General features: G+C 46.9%; 1 protein-coding gene across 14 annotated transcripts in view; it reads right to left on the reverse strand.

The window, feature by feature from the left end:
* The window catches only part of DGKZ (diacylglycerol kinase zeta), a 202,983-nt gene that overhangs the window by 64,448 nt on the left and 120,073 nt on the right, over positions 1–18,462 (reverse strand). For 8 of the 14 annotated variants that reach the window (XM_053305639.1, XM_053305630.1, XM_053305689.1 and 5 more), the window contains 5 exons: positions 11,851–11,959; positions 8,752–8,847; positions 6,967–7,044; positions 6,509–6,565; positions 3,213–3,281 (listed from right to left, as the gene is read on the reverse strand). In XM_053305639.1, coding sequence (XP_053161614.1) covers positions 3,213–3,281; positions 6,509–6,565; positions 6,967–7,044; positions 8,752–8,847; positions 11,851–11,959 — 409 coding nt within the window. Of the gene's footprint in view, positions 1–3,212; positions 3,282–6,508; positions 6,566–6,966; positions 7,045–8,751; positions 8,848–11,850; positions 11,960–13,630; positions 14,515–15,901; positions 16,779–18,462 lie in introns of those variants that run through there. The other 6 variants (XM_053305607.1, XM_053305595.1, XM_053305601.1 and 3 more) reach the window with 3 other exon arrangements.

An 18,462-nucleotide genomic window follows, 5' to 3' on the forward strand; every position in this document is an offset into this window, starting at 1 on the left:
TGTTAATGCCGATGAGCAGTAGGGATCCCGGAGGCACTTCCAGTTTAAAACATTCCTTTTTGCTCTCCTTGACGGGGGGGGCCACAAGGCCCTCAAGCTCCTCTTTGATCATTGTTCCCAAAGCCTGTTGCTCTTCAAGCTGGCAGACCTCCTCGAGGTAGGCATGCACGTCTTCTCCTAAGCCCAGGCCCTCCGACTTGATAAAGAGGGTCCCACAGTATTCCCACATGACTTGGAGCATGCCCTGGGGCATCTTCTGCACTGGTCAGTATCAGTATGCCCAGGGTAAAGATCAAGGGCTTAGTCCGGGTGTGCCTGCTGCCAACGCCCTTGTTGCCCTGCACCACGCCTTCATCCACCCAGCAGGAGAGGCCATGCCTCATTCCACCCACTCTTCTGGGCCGATGAGCGGGCCAGTGTTTCGAAAGCGGATCGCTGGATCCTCTGCTGACATAGTTGGCGCTAAAAACTGTGGATACACTTTCTACTGCTCTGGAGCTGGACTGTGTCGTGCGCTTCACCACAGTTCATCTTGGTGAGCTGCTGCAGCTGGGCAACAATGGTGCAATGGTAGGCCACCACTCGCTTGCTGAAGTCACACCAGGACATAGCTTGGCACTTCTTCCTTGATAATGAATCTCCGGAAAGTGCACTGTGAGGGCATCCGCGAGTGGGGCCCCCATGGTGGCTGGCCTGATGGGCCCAACAGTTGTACACTGCCTGTCATGGCCAGCATCATCAGATGGTCTGACCAGGGCATGCAGATGAGAGGACATCTGTACATCTGTGCCTTGGCCAGGGCCCAGATGCAGTCCAGATGGCTGGCGTGCAGCAGGTGATAATACGTATATCTGGCCATCGCCTGCCACCTCCTTCATTTTTCTCCTCCATCATCCTCGCCACCTGTCTCCCTTAGCGCAACCATAATCCCCACGTACTTGGCCTCAAAGTGGTACTTGCCTCGGACAGGCTGGAACTCTAGGTCTGTCTGGAGGATCTCTCCAAACTGGGGGAGCGGGTGACAAAATGGCAAATGCGGTTCATTGTTAGCAAGTGTAAAGTGATGCACATTGGGACGAAAACCCCCAACTTCAAGTATATGCTGATGGGATCCGAGCTGTTGGTGACGGACCAGGAGAGGGATCTTGGGGTCGTGGTGGACAGCTCGTTGAATCTGTCGACTCAATGTGAGGCAGCTGTTACAAAGGCCAATTCCATGCTAGGGATCATTAGGAAGGGGATTGAAAATAAAACGGCTAACATTATAATGCCCTTATACAAAACTATGGTGCAACCACACTTGGAGTACTGCGTACAATTCTGGTCACCACATCTTAAAAAGGACATTGTTGAACTGGAGAAGGTACAGAAGAGGGCAACCAAGATGATCAGGGGCCTAGAGCACCTTTCTTATGAGGCAAGACTACAACACCTGGGGCTTTTTAGTTTAGAAAAAAGACGTCTGCGGGGAGACATGATAGAGGTCTATAAAATCATGCATGGTGTGGAGAAAGTGGAGAGAGAGAGATTCTTTTCCCTCTCACACAACACTAGAACCAGGGGTCACTCCATGAAATTGATTGCCAGGAGGTCTAGGACCAACAAACGGAAGTACTTTTTCATACAACGCGTGATCCACTTGTGGAACTCTCTGCCACAGTACGTGGTGACAGCCAACAAACTGGATGGCTTTAAGATGGGTTTGGATGACTTCATGGAGGAGAGGTCTATTATTGGCTACTAGTCGGAGGGCTGTGGGCCACCTCCAGCATCAAGGGCAGGGTGCCTCTGAGTACCAGTTTCAGGGGAGTAATGGCAGGAGAGAGGGCATGCCCTCAACTCCTGCCTGTGGCTTCCAGCGGCATCTGGTGGGCCACTGTGTGAAACAGGATGCTGGACTAGATGGGCCTTGAGCCTGATCCAGCAGGGCTGTTCTTATGTTCTTATGGAGGACCCAGCCCTTGTCTTCTAATTGGAGCGTATCCTCCAGGTTGCTGTTCAACAAAAGTTCTTCTCAAAGTGGTGTCAGTGTTATTGTGGCGGGGGTGGGGGTGGCCGGAGGTGCCAAAGGACCCTTGCTGCTCCTCCTGTTGTATTACTCCTGCTGCCACCACAGCCAGCTGTACCCGTTCTTCTGGCTGGGCACGCTTGTTAAAATCCCCCCATCACTATAGCGCCCTCCAGTTCACGTCCCATGCATCCTTGAGCCACTCCCAGAGGCATTTCTTCCCCATCACCCAGGTTGGTGAGTAGATAACACATACGTGCAAGGGGAAGGGGTGTCCTTTCTTCGTTGAGATTCTTGTCATTGGTGGCTTGGCCGGGCTGCTCCTTTCATGTCTCTGTACAGGGTCATGTCGACCAGCAGGAGCCGCCCGGGCTTGAGTTCCAGGACTCTGTCGATTAGGCCTGCCACGATCTTCATGAGCAGTGCCACTCCTGACCTGCCCATGCTGGTTGTGTAGGGCCAGAAGGATGGTCCCCAGGTCCTGAACCTTGGGGAGGTGGCTTGCTGGTGTTCATCTACAGCTCCTGGAATGCTTTCAGGTAGTGAGGCCTGCCTGCCAGGGCGGTGAGGATGTCCTCTCTCCAGGCCTGGCCCCTTAGGCCACAGACATTCCATGTTGGGAGATTCAAGGGGATGCCGAGTTGTGGTATGTTGGTCTCTCAGGAGGACTGCAGTGATTGCACCTTCTCCGGGCTCTCTCCACCTCCACTCCCCACCCGCTCCAATGCCTCTCAGCCCATGATATGCTTCTCCCTGGATTATTTCCCTCAGGGCCACGACACCCACTTTGCTCCCCCCACCACAAATTTCCAGCTGTGAGGTTGGTAATGATTAGATACTGGCGCAGGTTGAGGTTCAGGGGGAGGGGGAGGAAAAGGGAGGGGCCGCCCCCTGTGCTAGAACCTAAGTACCGGTTCCTTTCCCCCTGTGAAGTTCAGGGTTGGGCCTGAGTTATCACAAGCCGTCAGGTTCAGGTTCATTGATGCATGTGTGTACTGTCTGACCCTTATTTGGTAGCAGCTTAAGCAGCCTCTTCCAAGATCACATAAACAATATATTCTCCCAGTAACAGGGGTTGCAATATTGGCTCTAATAGCATAATAATCCTTTCTTGATCTGTCTTTGCACACCCCAAATCCAAAGCCATTGCATCTTCAAACTATGTGTGAACGTACATGTGTGTGAACACAAAGCTTTCCCTTACCTTTCCACATTGTCGGCATTTCCCTTCCTGGCGTCTCCGGTGTACCCAATGATGCCGCACAATCGTAGGCTACAGAGAAACAGGTGGACAGGCTCAGGGGGAAAAAAGATGTGCCGAGAGACTCTTAAACTGCCCCCCTTCCACAAGGCACACTTCTGGGGTGGGATGCACAGTTTCCAACACTACCTAGATATCCAGAATTGCTTTTAGAGAGCCTAACTCAGAGGGGGAGCTTGTAATAATGCTACTTTTAAGTGAGACCGGGCTAGAACCAGATACAGAGCACCCTTCTAGAAAGCATTAAGCATGTCTGCCCACTCAAGAGAAAATAAGCACTCTCTTTTGAGGATGCATCAGTATTCAGAAATCTATGCTTTGCAGCCTCTCATTCAGCTACTTCATGGTCTACAGTTTCTGCCATTCACATACTGTGCTGTGCATCTTTCTGAATCAAGTATTAATTTGCAGGAGAAACACGTAAAGCTACTCTTAACAGCAGCAGGAACAAAACCATGGTCCAAATTAAACAATGGGGATGATAGCAGCTCCTGGTTTTAAATGCTGCAAAAAAGTGGAACCAGTAACAGATTGATTAGCAGATGAACATTTATCCCATTCATGATATAAGATACTTGCTCATTTCATTCACCCAAGATGGGATGGTGGGAAGAAGGCTGTGGCAGAAGCCTCCTGCAAATTTGAAGCTGGTTGACAAGATCATTAGTCTGTCTCAATGAATACGAAAATCCTCAGAGGAGCCCTTGCTCCAAGTCCTCACGTTGATTGTCAGACTGATAGGGAGGAGGGGGAGGAGTTTTTCTGTGCCATAACAACCTCTTTTAAGAATTCTCCCCTAGAGAACCCCAACAGACTAGCTCTGCTGTCACATCCCAGCAATTAGGTAAGACATTTTTTCTTTTAACTTCATCAGGAAGCGAGACAGATGCTATTTTATGCTGACCTGTCTTTCTGCTCTGTGGTATGCTGTTGTTTATAGTTGCATTTAAAGTAACTGGTAGTGTTTTATTGCTAATTATTGATTATTTTATTCCTAACTGTAAATTGCCTCAAGAGGCAAAGGCCTTGTGGTGAGATTTAAATGCAATATATAAATAAATGTGTGCAAATTTTGAGCAGAGCTGTCTTATGCCAGAATTTCTTTTTCTTGCCTCTGATGAAAGGTGAAGGCTGTCAGTGCTGTGATTTGGAGAAAGAGGGTCAAGTGTTCACTTTCTTTCCCAAAGAGCAGCCCTGATGGATCGGGCCAGAAGTCCCTCAAGTCCAGCATTCTGTTTCTCACAGCAGCCAACCAGATGCCTCCTGGAAGCTCAAACAGAGCATGAAGATGACAGCCGATCCTCTACTGCTGCCCCCCAGTAACTGGTATTCAAAAGTATACTGTCTCTGAACAGGGAGATTCCACATAACCATCATGATTAACAGGCATAACCAGTGATCGATCTCTCTTCCATGAATGTGTCTAATTCCCTTTTAAAGCCATCTAGGCTAGTGGCCATCACCACATCCTGTGGCAGCAAATTCCATACATTAATTATGTGGGACGGAGTACTTTCCCTTGCCTTTCCTGTATCTTCTGCCAATCAATTTCACTGCTCTCTCTTAACAGGCCCTGCTGACTCATCTACTGGCTATAATTGCAACCCCTTTTCTTCAAATGTCAGGAAGGTGATATTTGAAGATGGGTTGTACTTCTGAGCCCTCACGTCAATGGCAATAAATAAGTGACCAGGATTGTACACATGCCAGAAGAAAAGTTCAGAGTCAGAAAGGTGAGGTGGTGCCGATGACAAAGCATTGACCTCCCAATATATATTTTTGGATAAAATCTGGTAAGCCAGGTACTAGAGATGAACAGTCCTAGATACGGTTTCCAAGCAGGGTATGTGTCTATAAGCCAGACAGATTTTGCTCATGTAGGAGACACAAGAAGGGAGATTCCCCAAGGTCCATGTCCAATTTATGCTAGTTCAAAGGCTGCTCAGGTCAATCCAAGGTGTATGCTTCCCTAATAGAATCCTAGGCAGGTGTGTTTATTGTGAAGTATGGATGCTGCCTGGTGGTTTGCCAATATGGATTCTTACTGACTCCACCCTCTACCTTTCAGGACCATGGAGAGTTCTACTTCTCTAGAGACCCTGCAGGATGTTGGTTACATCCTCCCAAAATATATTGCTGCTTTCCTCAGATTTTGAACACTTGCTTTAAAGATTTTAGACATTCACATTTAAACTGTCTCTGATGGCCTACATCAGCATCATGAAAAAGAGCAACAAACAAGGAAGCTGCCTATATTGCCAAGGAAAGCAATTACAATTGTAAGGGGGGGAACTACTGCACAGTGCTCCATGGGCTCCTTGTGCCCAGCAATGCCCCCCAAACTACAAAATGTCCCCCAAAACAGCTGAAATAGGACAAAAATGGCAAAAAACCTGGCGAAAAACCAATTGTACTGTGCTGTCCAGGGTCTCCCCGTGTCCTCTTTGTGCCCAGAACCCCCCCCCCCATGAAAAATCATGGGGACATGCCTGTTTTTAACAGAAATGAGTCACAAAATGGCTCTTGCTTACATGCTCCTTAGGAATGCATACAAAATGGGGCAGGAAGTGACATCACGGCCACTTCCAGCCCTCTAGGAACCGCGGATACATGGGTTTAACCCTTTAGTATCCATGGATAATGAAATTGGGTATCATTTAGACACCTGCAGATACACGAAAACGCAGATGGCGAGTCTGTGAATAGTGAGGTTTCCCTATACTAGTTAGTCATGAAGGGGAGAACTTTGAGAATGAATGGCAAGCTGTATTTGTAGTTACTTTCTACCTCTCAGTTCTTTGGCTGCATGATATTAATGCCAAAAGTAAAAGCAGTTTTAATAATGGGATTATGTGTTGCCTGGCCACAGATGCCTAAGCATGCGTTCATCTCATCATAGGTGACACCAATAAGTAAATTATCCCTCTGTTTTCTTAACAAAGGAAATTCTATCCATTACTGTATCGCGTGAACAATCCTTCAATAGCAGGATTGGCATGAAAAGTCTCACTTCTGGTGCTATCCTGGCGTAGAAAGCCACAAAGAAATGCCCAGGAGCATGCCTTTTGTTACCCAGATATTTCATAGGACCTCAAGTTCATGCAAGTGTACAACTTGAAACCTGACTACAGGTATTCTGCTGCTTCAAAACAAATTCAAGCCTATTCACTGCAAGGCCACAGCATCAAGTCACATTTGCAGACAGTTCCTTTATGCCACAGTCCCCAAAATGGTCTTACCTCCCGTACATTCCTTGATCCATATTCCCTGAAGGAAGGCTTGCAGCGGAAATTTATCTGCAGATTTAAAAAGGAAGTAAGTGGAAAGACTTCAAGTGAGAAGTACATCTGGACCCTCACCAACATCTTCAATGAATGATATAAAAGCGCCTTAATGGAGTCAAACCATTGGCCCATCTGGCTTAATGGAGTCAGACTATTGGTCCAAATTGCCTACTCTGGTTAGCTATGGCTCTCCAAGATCTTATGCAGAAGTTTTTCTCAGCCCTGCTTTCAAAGATCCATTTAGAATCAATAAGAAAGAAGATCTGAAATAGAGAGTCCAATTCTTAGGCATTTTCTCCCATCAGGCATGTAAGTATTCTTTGGACAGGAGTTCCAGCAGAATGGTTTCTTTTTGAGAAAGTTGATCCCACTTTGTCAAGTACTGTTGAACATCTTGACTAGTCTTTACTCACTTTCTCTAGCTGTTCTATGCAGGGTGTGTGGACCACAATCTTGCATGCTGCACACTTGCGCTTAGACAGAGGTTTTTGCTGTAAACAAGGAAAACAAAAAGACATCATCAGCTGGGTATGTGCATATACCTCCAAGAATAAATGCCCTTACAAAAAAGAAGGCATATGAAATATATTCTTCTTGGATAAGAATGCTGCAAATAATAGCCTCTCCTTTGATCTGTATTCTTCCATCTCTATGCAGGCAGCAGGGGTGAGAAAGGCACTCATAGTCATAGCAGGGGTGAGAAAGGCAATGAGAAAGCCATCTCATAGTCATAACAAAGGAAACAGAAGACAGGAACTGGTACACATGTTACTGAATGATCATAGTCCCCAACACTCTACAGAGAGTTCAATCAAAGGGATGGCTGGAAAGATGTATTTATGTTTATCTATTTTTACATACTTAAGCTAGGATCTTAAAAAAAAAAAGACAGTGCTTTCAAGAGACACCACATAAACATGCCACACAATAAAATAGGAAAACTCCAAACTCATTTAGATATATTTGCATCAAGGAAAGTCCTGTCAGTTCTACAAGGTAAACACAGGGCTTGTTACTGCATTTCTTGCTCCTTTGTTTTGAAAATTTCCAGGAAAGTCTCTTTAGACTGACTTACTCTTTTGAGGCACCCAAGAAAGTAAGACAGTATGGACACTGAATCTATACAAAATTTACTGACAAGTTCTGATGCCAGTAAACCCAAATCATATGGTTTGAACAAATTACTCTGTTTAGGAAGATGTACAGCTGTGCAGAGAATGTTCAAAATGTGTTCGTTTCTTAAAAACTGGCAGGGCTGAAGAAAGGTGAAGTCTTGAACAATGCTGAGCCACAACCATATAGAGAGATAAGGGATACTGGAAATGGAACTGCGACGAGTGCAAAATTCTCAAACTATCATCAGCGAATTCCTCATACATGGACACATGAAATTATCTTACATAGAATCATCTAGCCCAATATCACCTACTCTGGTGGGTACTGGCAATCTAAGGTTTCAAGCAGAGGTCTTCCCCAATATCTGATCTTTCTTAGCTGAAGATACTGGGGATTGAGCCCAGGGGAAAGCCATCACTTCCCCCTAAATACAAAGCTGCTTTCTACTGATATTTAGTTAGACCATCAGTCCATCTAGTTCAGTGTTATCTAATCTTAGAGCTCGCCAGCAGTAGCTCTCCAAGGTTTCAGGTACAGGTCTTTCCAAGTCCGTTACACAAGATGTTTCTGACAGGAGATACTAGAGGGATTGAACAAAGGGCCTTCTGCATGCCAAGTTTGCTTTCAGCCACTGAGTACAACTCCAGCTTGGCTTTGAGTCCTCTCTCTATCTACAAGGACTAATACTTAAGAACAGGTTTTAAAAAAAACAACACCCCAAAAACACACAGTTCAATTCCTCCAATTGCACTTCAAAAAAGCAAGCAGGAATGTTCCATATGCTGACAGATTTTGGGGTAGAGACTACATTCCACAGTTAACAGGCCTTCTGACAAAATAAATTGACAGTAACACCTGCTAAGAACTGCATCATTAGCAGCACTATGAAAGGGGATTTAGATTCTCCCTTACACCAGCCCTATCTTCCCCAAACTGTGAAATTTGTTCATGGGACCTTTATTTGAACAATCTCGGGCTCCACAACATAAGAGAGTTCTTGATTTCCCCACTAGATGGCGATGCAGTGTCATAGACCGCTCAAGTTTGCTGGGCAGTAGCAGCAGCATTTTACCAAGACTTACCAGCATTTTTGCTACACAGTTTTGCTCTCCAACGTAGCAGAAGTCCCCAGAGACATTGGTTTCAAACCATATATGCTCCCCGTAAACTGCAGTCTCCTGTAAGATGGAGGCAATGGTGTTATCTTGCAGTACGCTTGAAGAGTCGCACACGATTTGGGGTGAACTAGGATTCCACTGTTGGGGGGGAAATCAAAGATGGAGACTTGAACCAAAGGATGTGGCCTAGGCCTCACTCCCTTACTGTCTGGTATTTGTTAAGACGCTGCAGGTGCAGTTTCTGAACAATGTACAATGGCCTTACTGCAGTACAAGGCCAAGCATGTGCAGTAGCTCTGGAGAAATGTATCTTGTTAGTTAACCGTGATTGGTCAATGCTGGTTGGAAGATGGACAGTGCATCTTTCCCGCTCTCTTTTGGCATCTATGATAAGGCTTGAGGATATAATCTGTAACTGCCATTTAATGGGGCCTCTTTCCCCTCATTTCGATGTTTGGAGAGGGCCTGGTATACCGTGATCAATAAAGCTTTGAAACTGATGGAACGGTGTGGCCCCTGCCTATAAAGAATTCTGGCATTCGGGGAGAATTTCTCCAACACCACCCAAAGCCAGAAAGACAGAGGAAGCTGCCTTCTACTATGTCAGACCATTCGTTCACCTTGCACAATACACTGACTGGCAGCAACTTCTCCAAGGTTTCAGGCAGGAGACTTTCCTAGCCTGACCTGGAGGTGCCAAGGATTGAACCTGGGACCTTATGCATCACCTGAAGGAGAAGAATCAATTCGGCTCTCCAGCAGAGCCCAAAACATGAATGAGGATGGGGAAGTCTATTCAAAATTTTAGCCAGCTGCCTCCTCATTTCACTGCCATGTCACAAGGGCAAAGACACATTCACCACATGATGCGGCATCAGTACTCTCTCTCTCTCTACCCACCAGTAGCTGCAACTGATATGAAGTTGGGGTGGGAGAACTCCCCGCATATCAACCCTGGCGGTCTACCACTGGGGTACGGCTGTTTCCTCCAAGATGAAATTTCATCTAGCTGACACAGCAATGGGACAAGCGGCAGGAAGAGCAGAATGGCTATGTATTTTCAGCTGTACACAATCTCAGGTTTAGGTGGGAAAGAACTGTCCTGCAAGCATGTTCATCTGGCAGAAGAGAAGAACACAGCTCATGTTTGTACTTTAACTGAGTTCATGCAGACAGCAGCTCCCCATGCTACTGGTTAGGTGCTGTCCTGAGATACCGTTCTTCCTGACTTATTTATTTATTGCATTACATCTTGCCTTTCCCCCATGGAATCCAAGGCTGTGTATGCAGTTCCCAGGTGGCAGGAGCAGCCCCAGCCCCTGTCATCCCTGCCATATGGACAGTGTATGCATGCATCTTTCCCGCTCTCTTTTAGCATCTATGATAAGGCTTGAGTATATAATCTGTAACTGCCATTTAATGGGGCCTCTTTTCCCTCATTTCGATGTTTGGAGAGGGCCTGGTATATACCGCTATCAATAAAGCATCCCTGAGCTATTTTGTAAGGGCGGTGTAAAAATTGAATAAATAAATAAATATGTGGTCTCCACTTGCAGCACACGAACCCACCAACTTGGCAAATGTAGCAAAGTTCCCTGCTAACTGAGCAAAGAAGCACCTTCTAAAGTGGTGATTCTCTGGTATTTCAGTGGGGTGTGTGTGTGTGGGGAGCAATTGTCCCTATGCATCCTCATCACAGGATCCCTCCAGTGGCTGTTACTGGTGTCTCCCTTATGTTTCTTCTGAGCCCTTTGGGGATAGGAACCCATCTTATTTATTTTTCTACATATACTGCTTTGAGAAGTTTTGTTGTTGTTGAAGGGTGGAGTAGCAGTAGTAGTAGTGGTGGTGGTGGTGGGAGTAGTAGTAGTAGTAGTAGTAGTAGTAGTAGTAGTAGTAGTGGTGGTGGTAACAACAACTGTGGCCGAAGTAACTGCCACCCCGCCACACACACACACACCAATCTCCCTCTTTTACTCACTCTGCTTCCACTCCCTGCCCAATCCATTGGATCTGTGTACATGTACACATACACACCATTACATTCCACCACCACCACCTCCCAACTTACTTCACCCAGCAGTATGTGAGCCAGGCTGGAGCCCCTCTCGCTCTTCTATCCACCACCTCAGCTCCTGGTCTGGGTTTTGAAAAAGCGAGGAAAGGGGGCAGGAGGAGGATGTGTTTTGGGGCAGTGAGTACAGTACTGGCCTAGAGAGCCTCCATGGAGACCCTCTAGGCCAGCACTCAATTGGCCTAGTCCATCTGCTCCCTTTGCTGGCTCTTCCTTTTGAAGAGTGGGAGTGGAGCCATCTTGGAGAGGCTCTTTGCCAGCTGTATGGCATCACCTGGTGAACAGCTGCTCCCATGGCAACGGGTGGCAGGGGGAGGTGGCAGGGGACATTTTGCCATCCTGCTAGTTCTGCAAAACACTACCACTCTAGGCAGTCATATCACCTCATCTCATGGAGAGCCCGCCCCTACCAGAAGGTCTCCCATCTAGGTACGGACCAGAACCAAACCTGCTTATGTCTGATCATGTCCTTTTAGACTATAACCCTGGTCTTAAATACACTTGGCCTTCTAGACTGAATGCAAGGGTATGTTGACTCATACTTTGTACTAGGCATATGATGTAAGGGCTGTTCTCACGATCAGCATTAGGGTAGTAGAAGCCTTCTACTCTAATTTGGGAGCCATACATATTCCTGACTGGCCATCATGAGAATTCTACAGGTAAGGAAGGAGGGGAGGTCTGCGAGCTGAATATGGAGGTGGGTGGCAGCAGTGACCTCAGAACACGTACTCAGCTCCAGAGTGACGGTGGAGGAAAAGCACTCCCGCCTCCATACCTACCTTGCCAACAATCATTTCTCCCTCCTCCTACCTCGATTGTAGAATTCTCATGATGACCAATCAAGCGCGTGCATGGGTCCTGAATTAGGGTAGGAGGTGTCTCCTATCGTAATGCCAATCACGACAACAGCCCTATATGCTACAGAGCCAATGACCAATTAATCTTTCCACCCACCCACCCACCCAGGAGGAAGAGATGAAACTTACACTCCAATCGACAGTACTGCGAATTTCCCTCTCCGAGTCACTTCTTAGGGCTAGTGTGGGGACTGGCTGGGTTATCATGTGCTGGAGACCAGACTTGGCAATAGCTTTTCTGAAAGACAGAAGGAAGAACGGCTGTAAGAACATTTTGTTTAAAACATCAGCAACATGGAATATTCACAACTCCTCTGGGAAAGACATGCTAAAAAGGGACAGGAGAGGAGAGAGAGAGACACTCAATGAATTAGCATCAGTCCCAGCAAGTAGCTTTGAATGAGACAGAAATCCTCAAAAATCGCAGAGCAGGCAATACTTACCCTACTCATCAGCAGCCAATGAGTCTCACTTCCCAACTATGCTGGGAAGAACCAATCTATACTTTACAGCCATTTTAAGGCATGCTTCACAGCAAGTGCTGGCTTGCAACAGGCCGTTTACATCCAGCAGCTCACCATATAGTTTGGGCAATTTGTACCATGCCACTGCAAACATTGGCCATGATGAAAGGTCTGTGGAGGACTGGTTAATAAAAAAAACAAAACACAACACAAAACCAGTGGCATCTTGGTGGAAGTACAGAATGGCCCTGAATCCGTCCTCCTGAAGTAAGAAAAATCAATTATCCCAGGAATGGACTGCCATTCTCTCCAAGGGCTAAAGACCAAAAGTCACTTACACAAGTTTGCAACACCTGAAAAAAATAGAACAGCCCAGGTTTCCTGCTGTTTCTCACTTTCTAAGGTTGCCTGGGTGGGGGGGGGGAGGCATTTCTGAATCCAAGAGCATTTGCTCAAATCACACATGCTTTTACTCTACAGCAGTCAAAGATAAACCACCCCATTAGTTTGATCTTCTTTCCTACAAATAAGATTATTTAACAATTTACCACATTTTTATCCTGCACTTCCTTCAAGGATCTCAGAGCAGTCTACCTGGTCCCTTCTTCCTTTCAGACTAATAATTAACCTGTGAGGTAAGTTGAGATGGTAACTGGCCCAAGGTCAGTAATCTTTGGGGAGAAGTGGGGATTTAAGTTTGGATCTCTTCTGACTAAATCCAATATGCTTGCCACTGCACCAACACTTCAACCATAAACATGCACTGAAATTATGGGCAGCACCCACCTCTTTGCCACACTTGAGCCCCATGTGTTGAAAAAAGTGGTTAAAATGTGTTAAGATAAGTCCATACTGGGCGATCTTGTAAACATTCCCAAAGATAGTAGTTGTTCCAGGATGCTGTAACAAGCTCCTGGCACAAGGGCTTGTTAAAAGATTCTGTCTACTATTAGGCTGTTCCATGACAGGGTGTTAGGCACCCTGCAATCCCAACTAGGTTGTGAGGAATACACAAGAAGACAGCCAGCTCCTTAATCATGAGGCACCCTCACATGGGTACCACATGAGGAATCCCTTATTCACTTCTCTTTCCCATCAGCCTCCTGATACTGCCGTCTGACAAAAACAGGAAGCATTACATCAGAAAAAGGAAGTGAGGAACACAGAGGTCAGAAGACTTATGTAATGTAATGGTGGGCTTGGAAATCTCAAGTTTAAACCCTTGGCTGTGAAACCCACTCTCATCCTAATCTACCTCACTCTGTGCTTCTTGGAGGAAGAACAGGATAGAAACATCCTGTCCCCAGAACGCCACACTGCAGGCCACATTCTGCTCTACGTAATGAGCATGATGTAGCATTGCTGTTGCCATCCTGTCCCTCTCCCCTCAACCCTGAGCACCTTTACGAGCGGTGCCAAGCTCATTTGGATAAAGCCATACATACGGCAATAGGGCACTGCAGCCTTCAGTGGAGGTGCTGCCACAGCCACTGTGGACAGGATCGATTCCCAGGCCTGTATGTGTAGTCACTGGCAGCCAACTGGTTCCAGTAGGCACCTTCCACCTCCTGGCAGCCTTCCGTGTTCTGCATGGCTGGAGCAAAGCAACTGGGTTGAGGGTTTCGCTTGAGCGCCGCTGTTGGCTGAAACATCTGTAGCAGCCTTGAAGCCCATAGGCTGCTCTGCTGTGCACAAACTCTGCAGGTAAGAGGTGGGAGGACCTGCGACGCAGGCAGAGAGGGCCTCGCAGGAAAGGCCTCAGGCCTGCAGATTCCTGCACAGGTGGACCAGTGTACAGGGAAAGTTCCGTTTGCAGCTCCTTGCTCTCTTGCTCTGCAGTCAGGCTAGCTTCTTCAGAGTCTGAGGAGACCGTCTCCTCACTCCAGTCACTCTCTTCTAGCCTCTCTTTGGTGGACTCCGAGTTGGAGCTTTCAGCACAAAGCGATAGCCTCCTTTCCTCTTCCTCACACACCTGGATGAGGCTGGCCAGCAATAGGGATGGGCCTACAAGGTGCGTATCTATGGTGTGCACGTGGCCTCCACGCTTCTTCTGGACAGAAAACCTAGGGCTCAGGCGAGGTGTAGTGGTGCTGGATCGCCTCCGGTAACTCAGCCTATGCCTGCGCCGGGAGCCTAAGCAGGAAAGCCCTTGCAGCTGGGCACTGGATCTGCGCCGGCGTTGTGTTAGTGCAGCAGAGGGTTGGCCCACCACAGAGCGCCGCCTTGCTTTGCTAGCAGGCAGGGCCACCACACTGCTACGCCGGGGCCCCAATGACACAGTCTTCTTCCAGAAGTGCCTTTTGAAAAAGGATTCCATAGCACATAGGGGCTGTTAACAAAGAAATCAGGTGATTTAATGGAGAAGACAGCCTTTTAGCTGCTTAACGTGGTCCTCAAGACTGAAATGCAGGGATGATGGGACACATCTACACTGTCCCCAGAAGGCAGAACAAAACTGGCATATACAGCCCTCACTTGGACACCAGCCCCTCCTGAAACACTGGCCAATACTATAACCACTCCTGTGTCCATTTTCCAGGGACAAACAGCAAGACGCCCTATAAGGAGCTAAGAGACCCAAGGAGTATCCAATTCATCACACAACACCAAGAAAAAAGCACCATTTATGGTAAATTAAGATAAGCACTGATTGGAGAAGCCCGAGGTAGGTAGGAATTTGATGAAAGCAGCAAATTTGGTTACATTAAACAAATCCACACAAAGAACACTAAGTACATAAAACACATTTTAAGTTTTGAAGAAGTTCTGTGGTTGTACTTGAAGCCATTTCAGAATTGCTTGCTGAATGTGGAAGATACAAGAACTGCTATTCACTTACTGATAATGTTCAAACCGCTGACAAGTGGGACTGATCTCTGAAGCAACCTCTCTAGCACAGGGAGCAAGCTCTGTATATCAGAAGTTCACACAGTGCATGCTAACCCTGAAATCAGGGTTTCTGATTTCCTATCTTATGCAGATGAAATGGAAAATTGATTTTACAGAGAAGATCCCAGCCTATAGAGAACAGGTAGATAAAATGAAAGAAATAGTCCAAAGGCCTTGGTTCAAGTTCGGGTGAATAGAGGGATAGAAAATGAGAGTGGATGTGCTTGGCAAACAGTTTTTTAAATAGCCTATCTGGGGAATTTCAGAAATACACCCATACTGAACACATTTTACTAGTCCCTGTAATACAGTACTTTTGCAGTCTTCAACAGCTATTCACCAGGTTCTTACATAGGCTCCAAAACTTGAGATTTAAGTTTGGACTGAGCCCAGAAAACCAAATATGGCAGTCTGCTGTAAATTCCGCTTTAATACAGGCAAAGCATTCATATATATCTCGAGTTAGGTACCTCAAGTATCATTGTGATGGGTGCGATATAAAACAGTTTATTTAGCAACTCCTTAAACACCTTGAGTTCCAACTTTTGGTGTACACACACACACAGAATACCTAGACACCAGGGATTTTATTAAGAACTAGCTGACCCCGCACAGAGCATCTATGCAGTTGTGTACTGAGCCTGTGACATCCCGCGCCGCTCGCTCCCCCCGCCGCTCGCTCGCTCCCCCCGCCGCTCGCTCGCTCCCCCCGCCGCTCGCTCGCTCCCCCCGCCGCTCGCTCGCTCCCCCCTGCCGCTAGCTCGCTGCCTGCTATACTTTTATATCCAGAACATCTTCCAACCAGTAACAGCTGCATTCAAACTGACCTTAACCATCACAGGCCCCTCCTCCTTATCTGCATATGGAATCCCCACTGCCCAATCAGGTGCTTCTGCTTGCAAACTCAGCCAATCGCCTCCTTCCCACCATGTCGCCACGCATGGCCCTTCTTGGAGAACAGCCAATCGCCTCCTTCCTACCACGTCACCACGCATGGCCCGTCTTGGAGAAATAATAATATAGATATTTATTTACTGCTTTTCAACAACAAAAGTTCTAAGCAGTTTGCACAGAAAAAAGAATAAGATGCGAGGCTCACAACCTAAAAGAAACACAAGGTAGATACATGTGACAGCCACTCGAGGGCTGAAGGATAGTTCTTCCCCTGTTAAATATGAGACATTTACCCCTTTAAAAGATGTCTCTTTTGCCCAGTTAGCAGGGCTATAGCCTATTATACCCTGTAACCTTTAAAACAGACACACACACACCACTACACATATACCTCTACCTTATGTGATAAAGAGAGTTATCAGCTAATCATAATTTGGCCTATATTGAATGCATGTACCCAAGTCTAGAGATCACGGATAAACTAGGACTTCTGCTGGTGTACTGATCACCCCGCCGCCCAGCGGAGTCCCTAATTGAGCTGACGGACCTGGTTGCCTAGTTGGCACAACCTGGGTCACTTTAATGTTCATTCTGGGACTGGGTTGTCCGGAGCGGCTCAAGAGTTCATAGCAGCCATGACGACTGTGGGCCTATCCCAAATGGTCTCTGGACAAACACCTGATGTTGGTCACATGCTCAATTTGGTCTTTTGCTCTGATCAGGGTGCTGTTCCATGGGTGGGGACTCCTGTCATTTCCCCATTGTCATGGACAGATCACCATCTGGTTAAGGTAGAACTTACAGCCTCGACCCACATCTGCAGTGGTGAAGGACCTGTTAGATTGGTCCACCCGAGGAGGTTATTGGATCTGATAGGATTCCAAGAAGCCTTGGAAGGGTTTAGGGTTGGCTTTGCTAGTGATTCTGTTGATGCTCTGGTGCAAACATGGAATAATCAACTCACTAGAGCAATAGACACAATCGCTCCTAAGTGTCCTCTCCAACTTGCTTTAAAGACAGCCCCGTGGTATTCGGATGAACTACGGGAGCTAAAGTAGCAAGGTAGATGACTAGAGTGCAAGTGGAGAAAGACTTGGCATGAGTCTGATTGGATATAACACAGAGCGCATTTGAAGATCTATGCTCTGGCAATACGGGCGGCAAAGAAGCAGCTCTTTTCTGTCCACATTGCTTCCACAAATCCACGTCGAGCTGAGTTGTCTAGAGTTGTGAGGGCGTTAGTATGTACCCCCTCCCCCTTGAATTTAAACTTGGAACCATTGGTTACTCGCTGTGACATTTTCAATGACTTTTTTGTGGATAAAATCTCTCAGATTTGGGCCACTGTGGATTCCACAGTTACTGCAGAGTCTACTGTGGAGGTGTCCAGCAACTCCTCTTATGGGATTAGATTGGATCATTTTTAGTTTGTGACTCCTGAGGAAGTGGACAAACTGCTTCGGACTGTGTGCCCTACAACCTGTTCTCTTGACCCTTGCCCAACTTGGCTTATTTCATCTGATAATCATATTATCAGAGAGGGTCTGAAAAATATTATAAATGCTTCTCTGAGTGGGGGGGACAGGATGCCTCCTTGTCTTAAGGAGGCTATTAGACCACTTTTGAAGAAACCTGCATTGGATCCTTTGGAGGTAGCTAATTACAGACCTGTTTCTAACCTTCCATGGTTGGGCAGGGTGATTGAGTGGGTGGTGGCCTCTCAGCGCCAGGCAGTTTTGGAAGCTACAGATTACCTAGACTCATTTCAAACTGGCTTTCATGTGGGCTACAGGGTAGAGACTGCCTTGGTTGGCCTGATGGATGATCTCCAACTGGCCACTGAAAGAGGGTGTATGACTCTGCTGATCCTTTTGGATCTCTTGGCGGCTTTCAATACCATCGACCATGGTATCCTTCTGGACTGCCTGAGAGAGGTGGGATTGGGTGGAATTGTTTTACAGTGGTTCCGCTCCTACCTCTCCGGCAGATTCCAGATGGTGGTGTTTGGAGACTGTTGCTCTGCAAAGCGAGAGCTGATATATGGAGTTCCACAAGGCTCCATACTGTCTCCAATGCTCTTTAGCATCTACATGAAACCATTGGGAGAGATCATCAGGAGGTTTGGTGCAGGGTGTTATCAATATGGTGATGCCACCCGGATTTACTTCTCCATGTCGACCTCATCAGGAAATGGCACATCAACCCTAAATGCCTGCCTGGAGGTGGTAACGGGCCGGATGAAGGATAACAAACAGAAGCTGAATCCAAATAAGACGGAGGTATTGACTGTGGGGGATTGGGACATGAGAGATGGTTTAGATCTGCCTGTTCTGAATGGCATCACACTCCCCTTGAAAGATCAGGTATGTAGCTTAGGAGTGCTCCTGAATATCCAAAGCTCTCCCTGGTTTCTCAGGTTGAGGCAGTAGCCAGGAGTGCTTTTTATCAACTTCGGCTGGGCTTTGGAATATTCTCCCTGTTGATATTAGAGCGA

The sequence above is a fragment of the Hemicordylus capensis genome, chromosome 1 (assembly GCF_027244095.1).
Source record: "Hemicordylus capensis ecotype Gifberg chromosome 1, rHemCap1.1.pri, whole genome shotgun sequence".
Classification (NCBI taxonomy): domain Eukaryota; kingdom Metazoa; phylum Chordata; class Lepidosauria; order Squamata; family Cordylidae; genus Hemicordylus; species Hemicordylus capensis.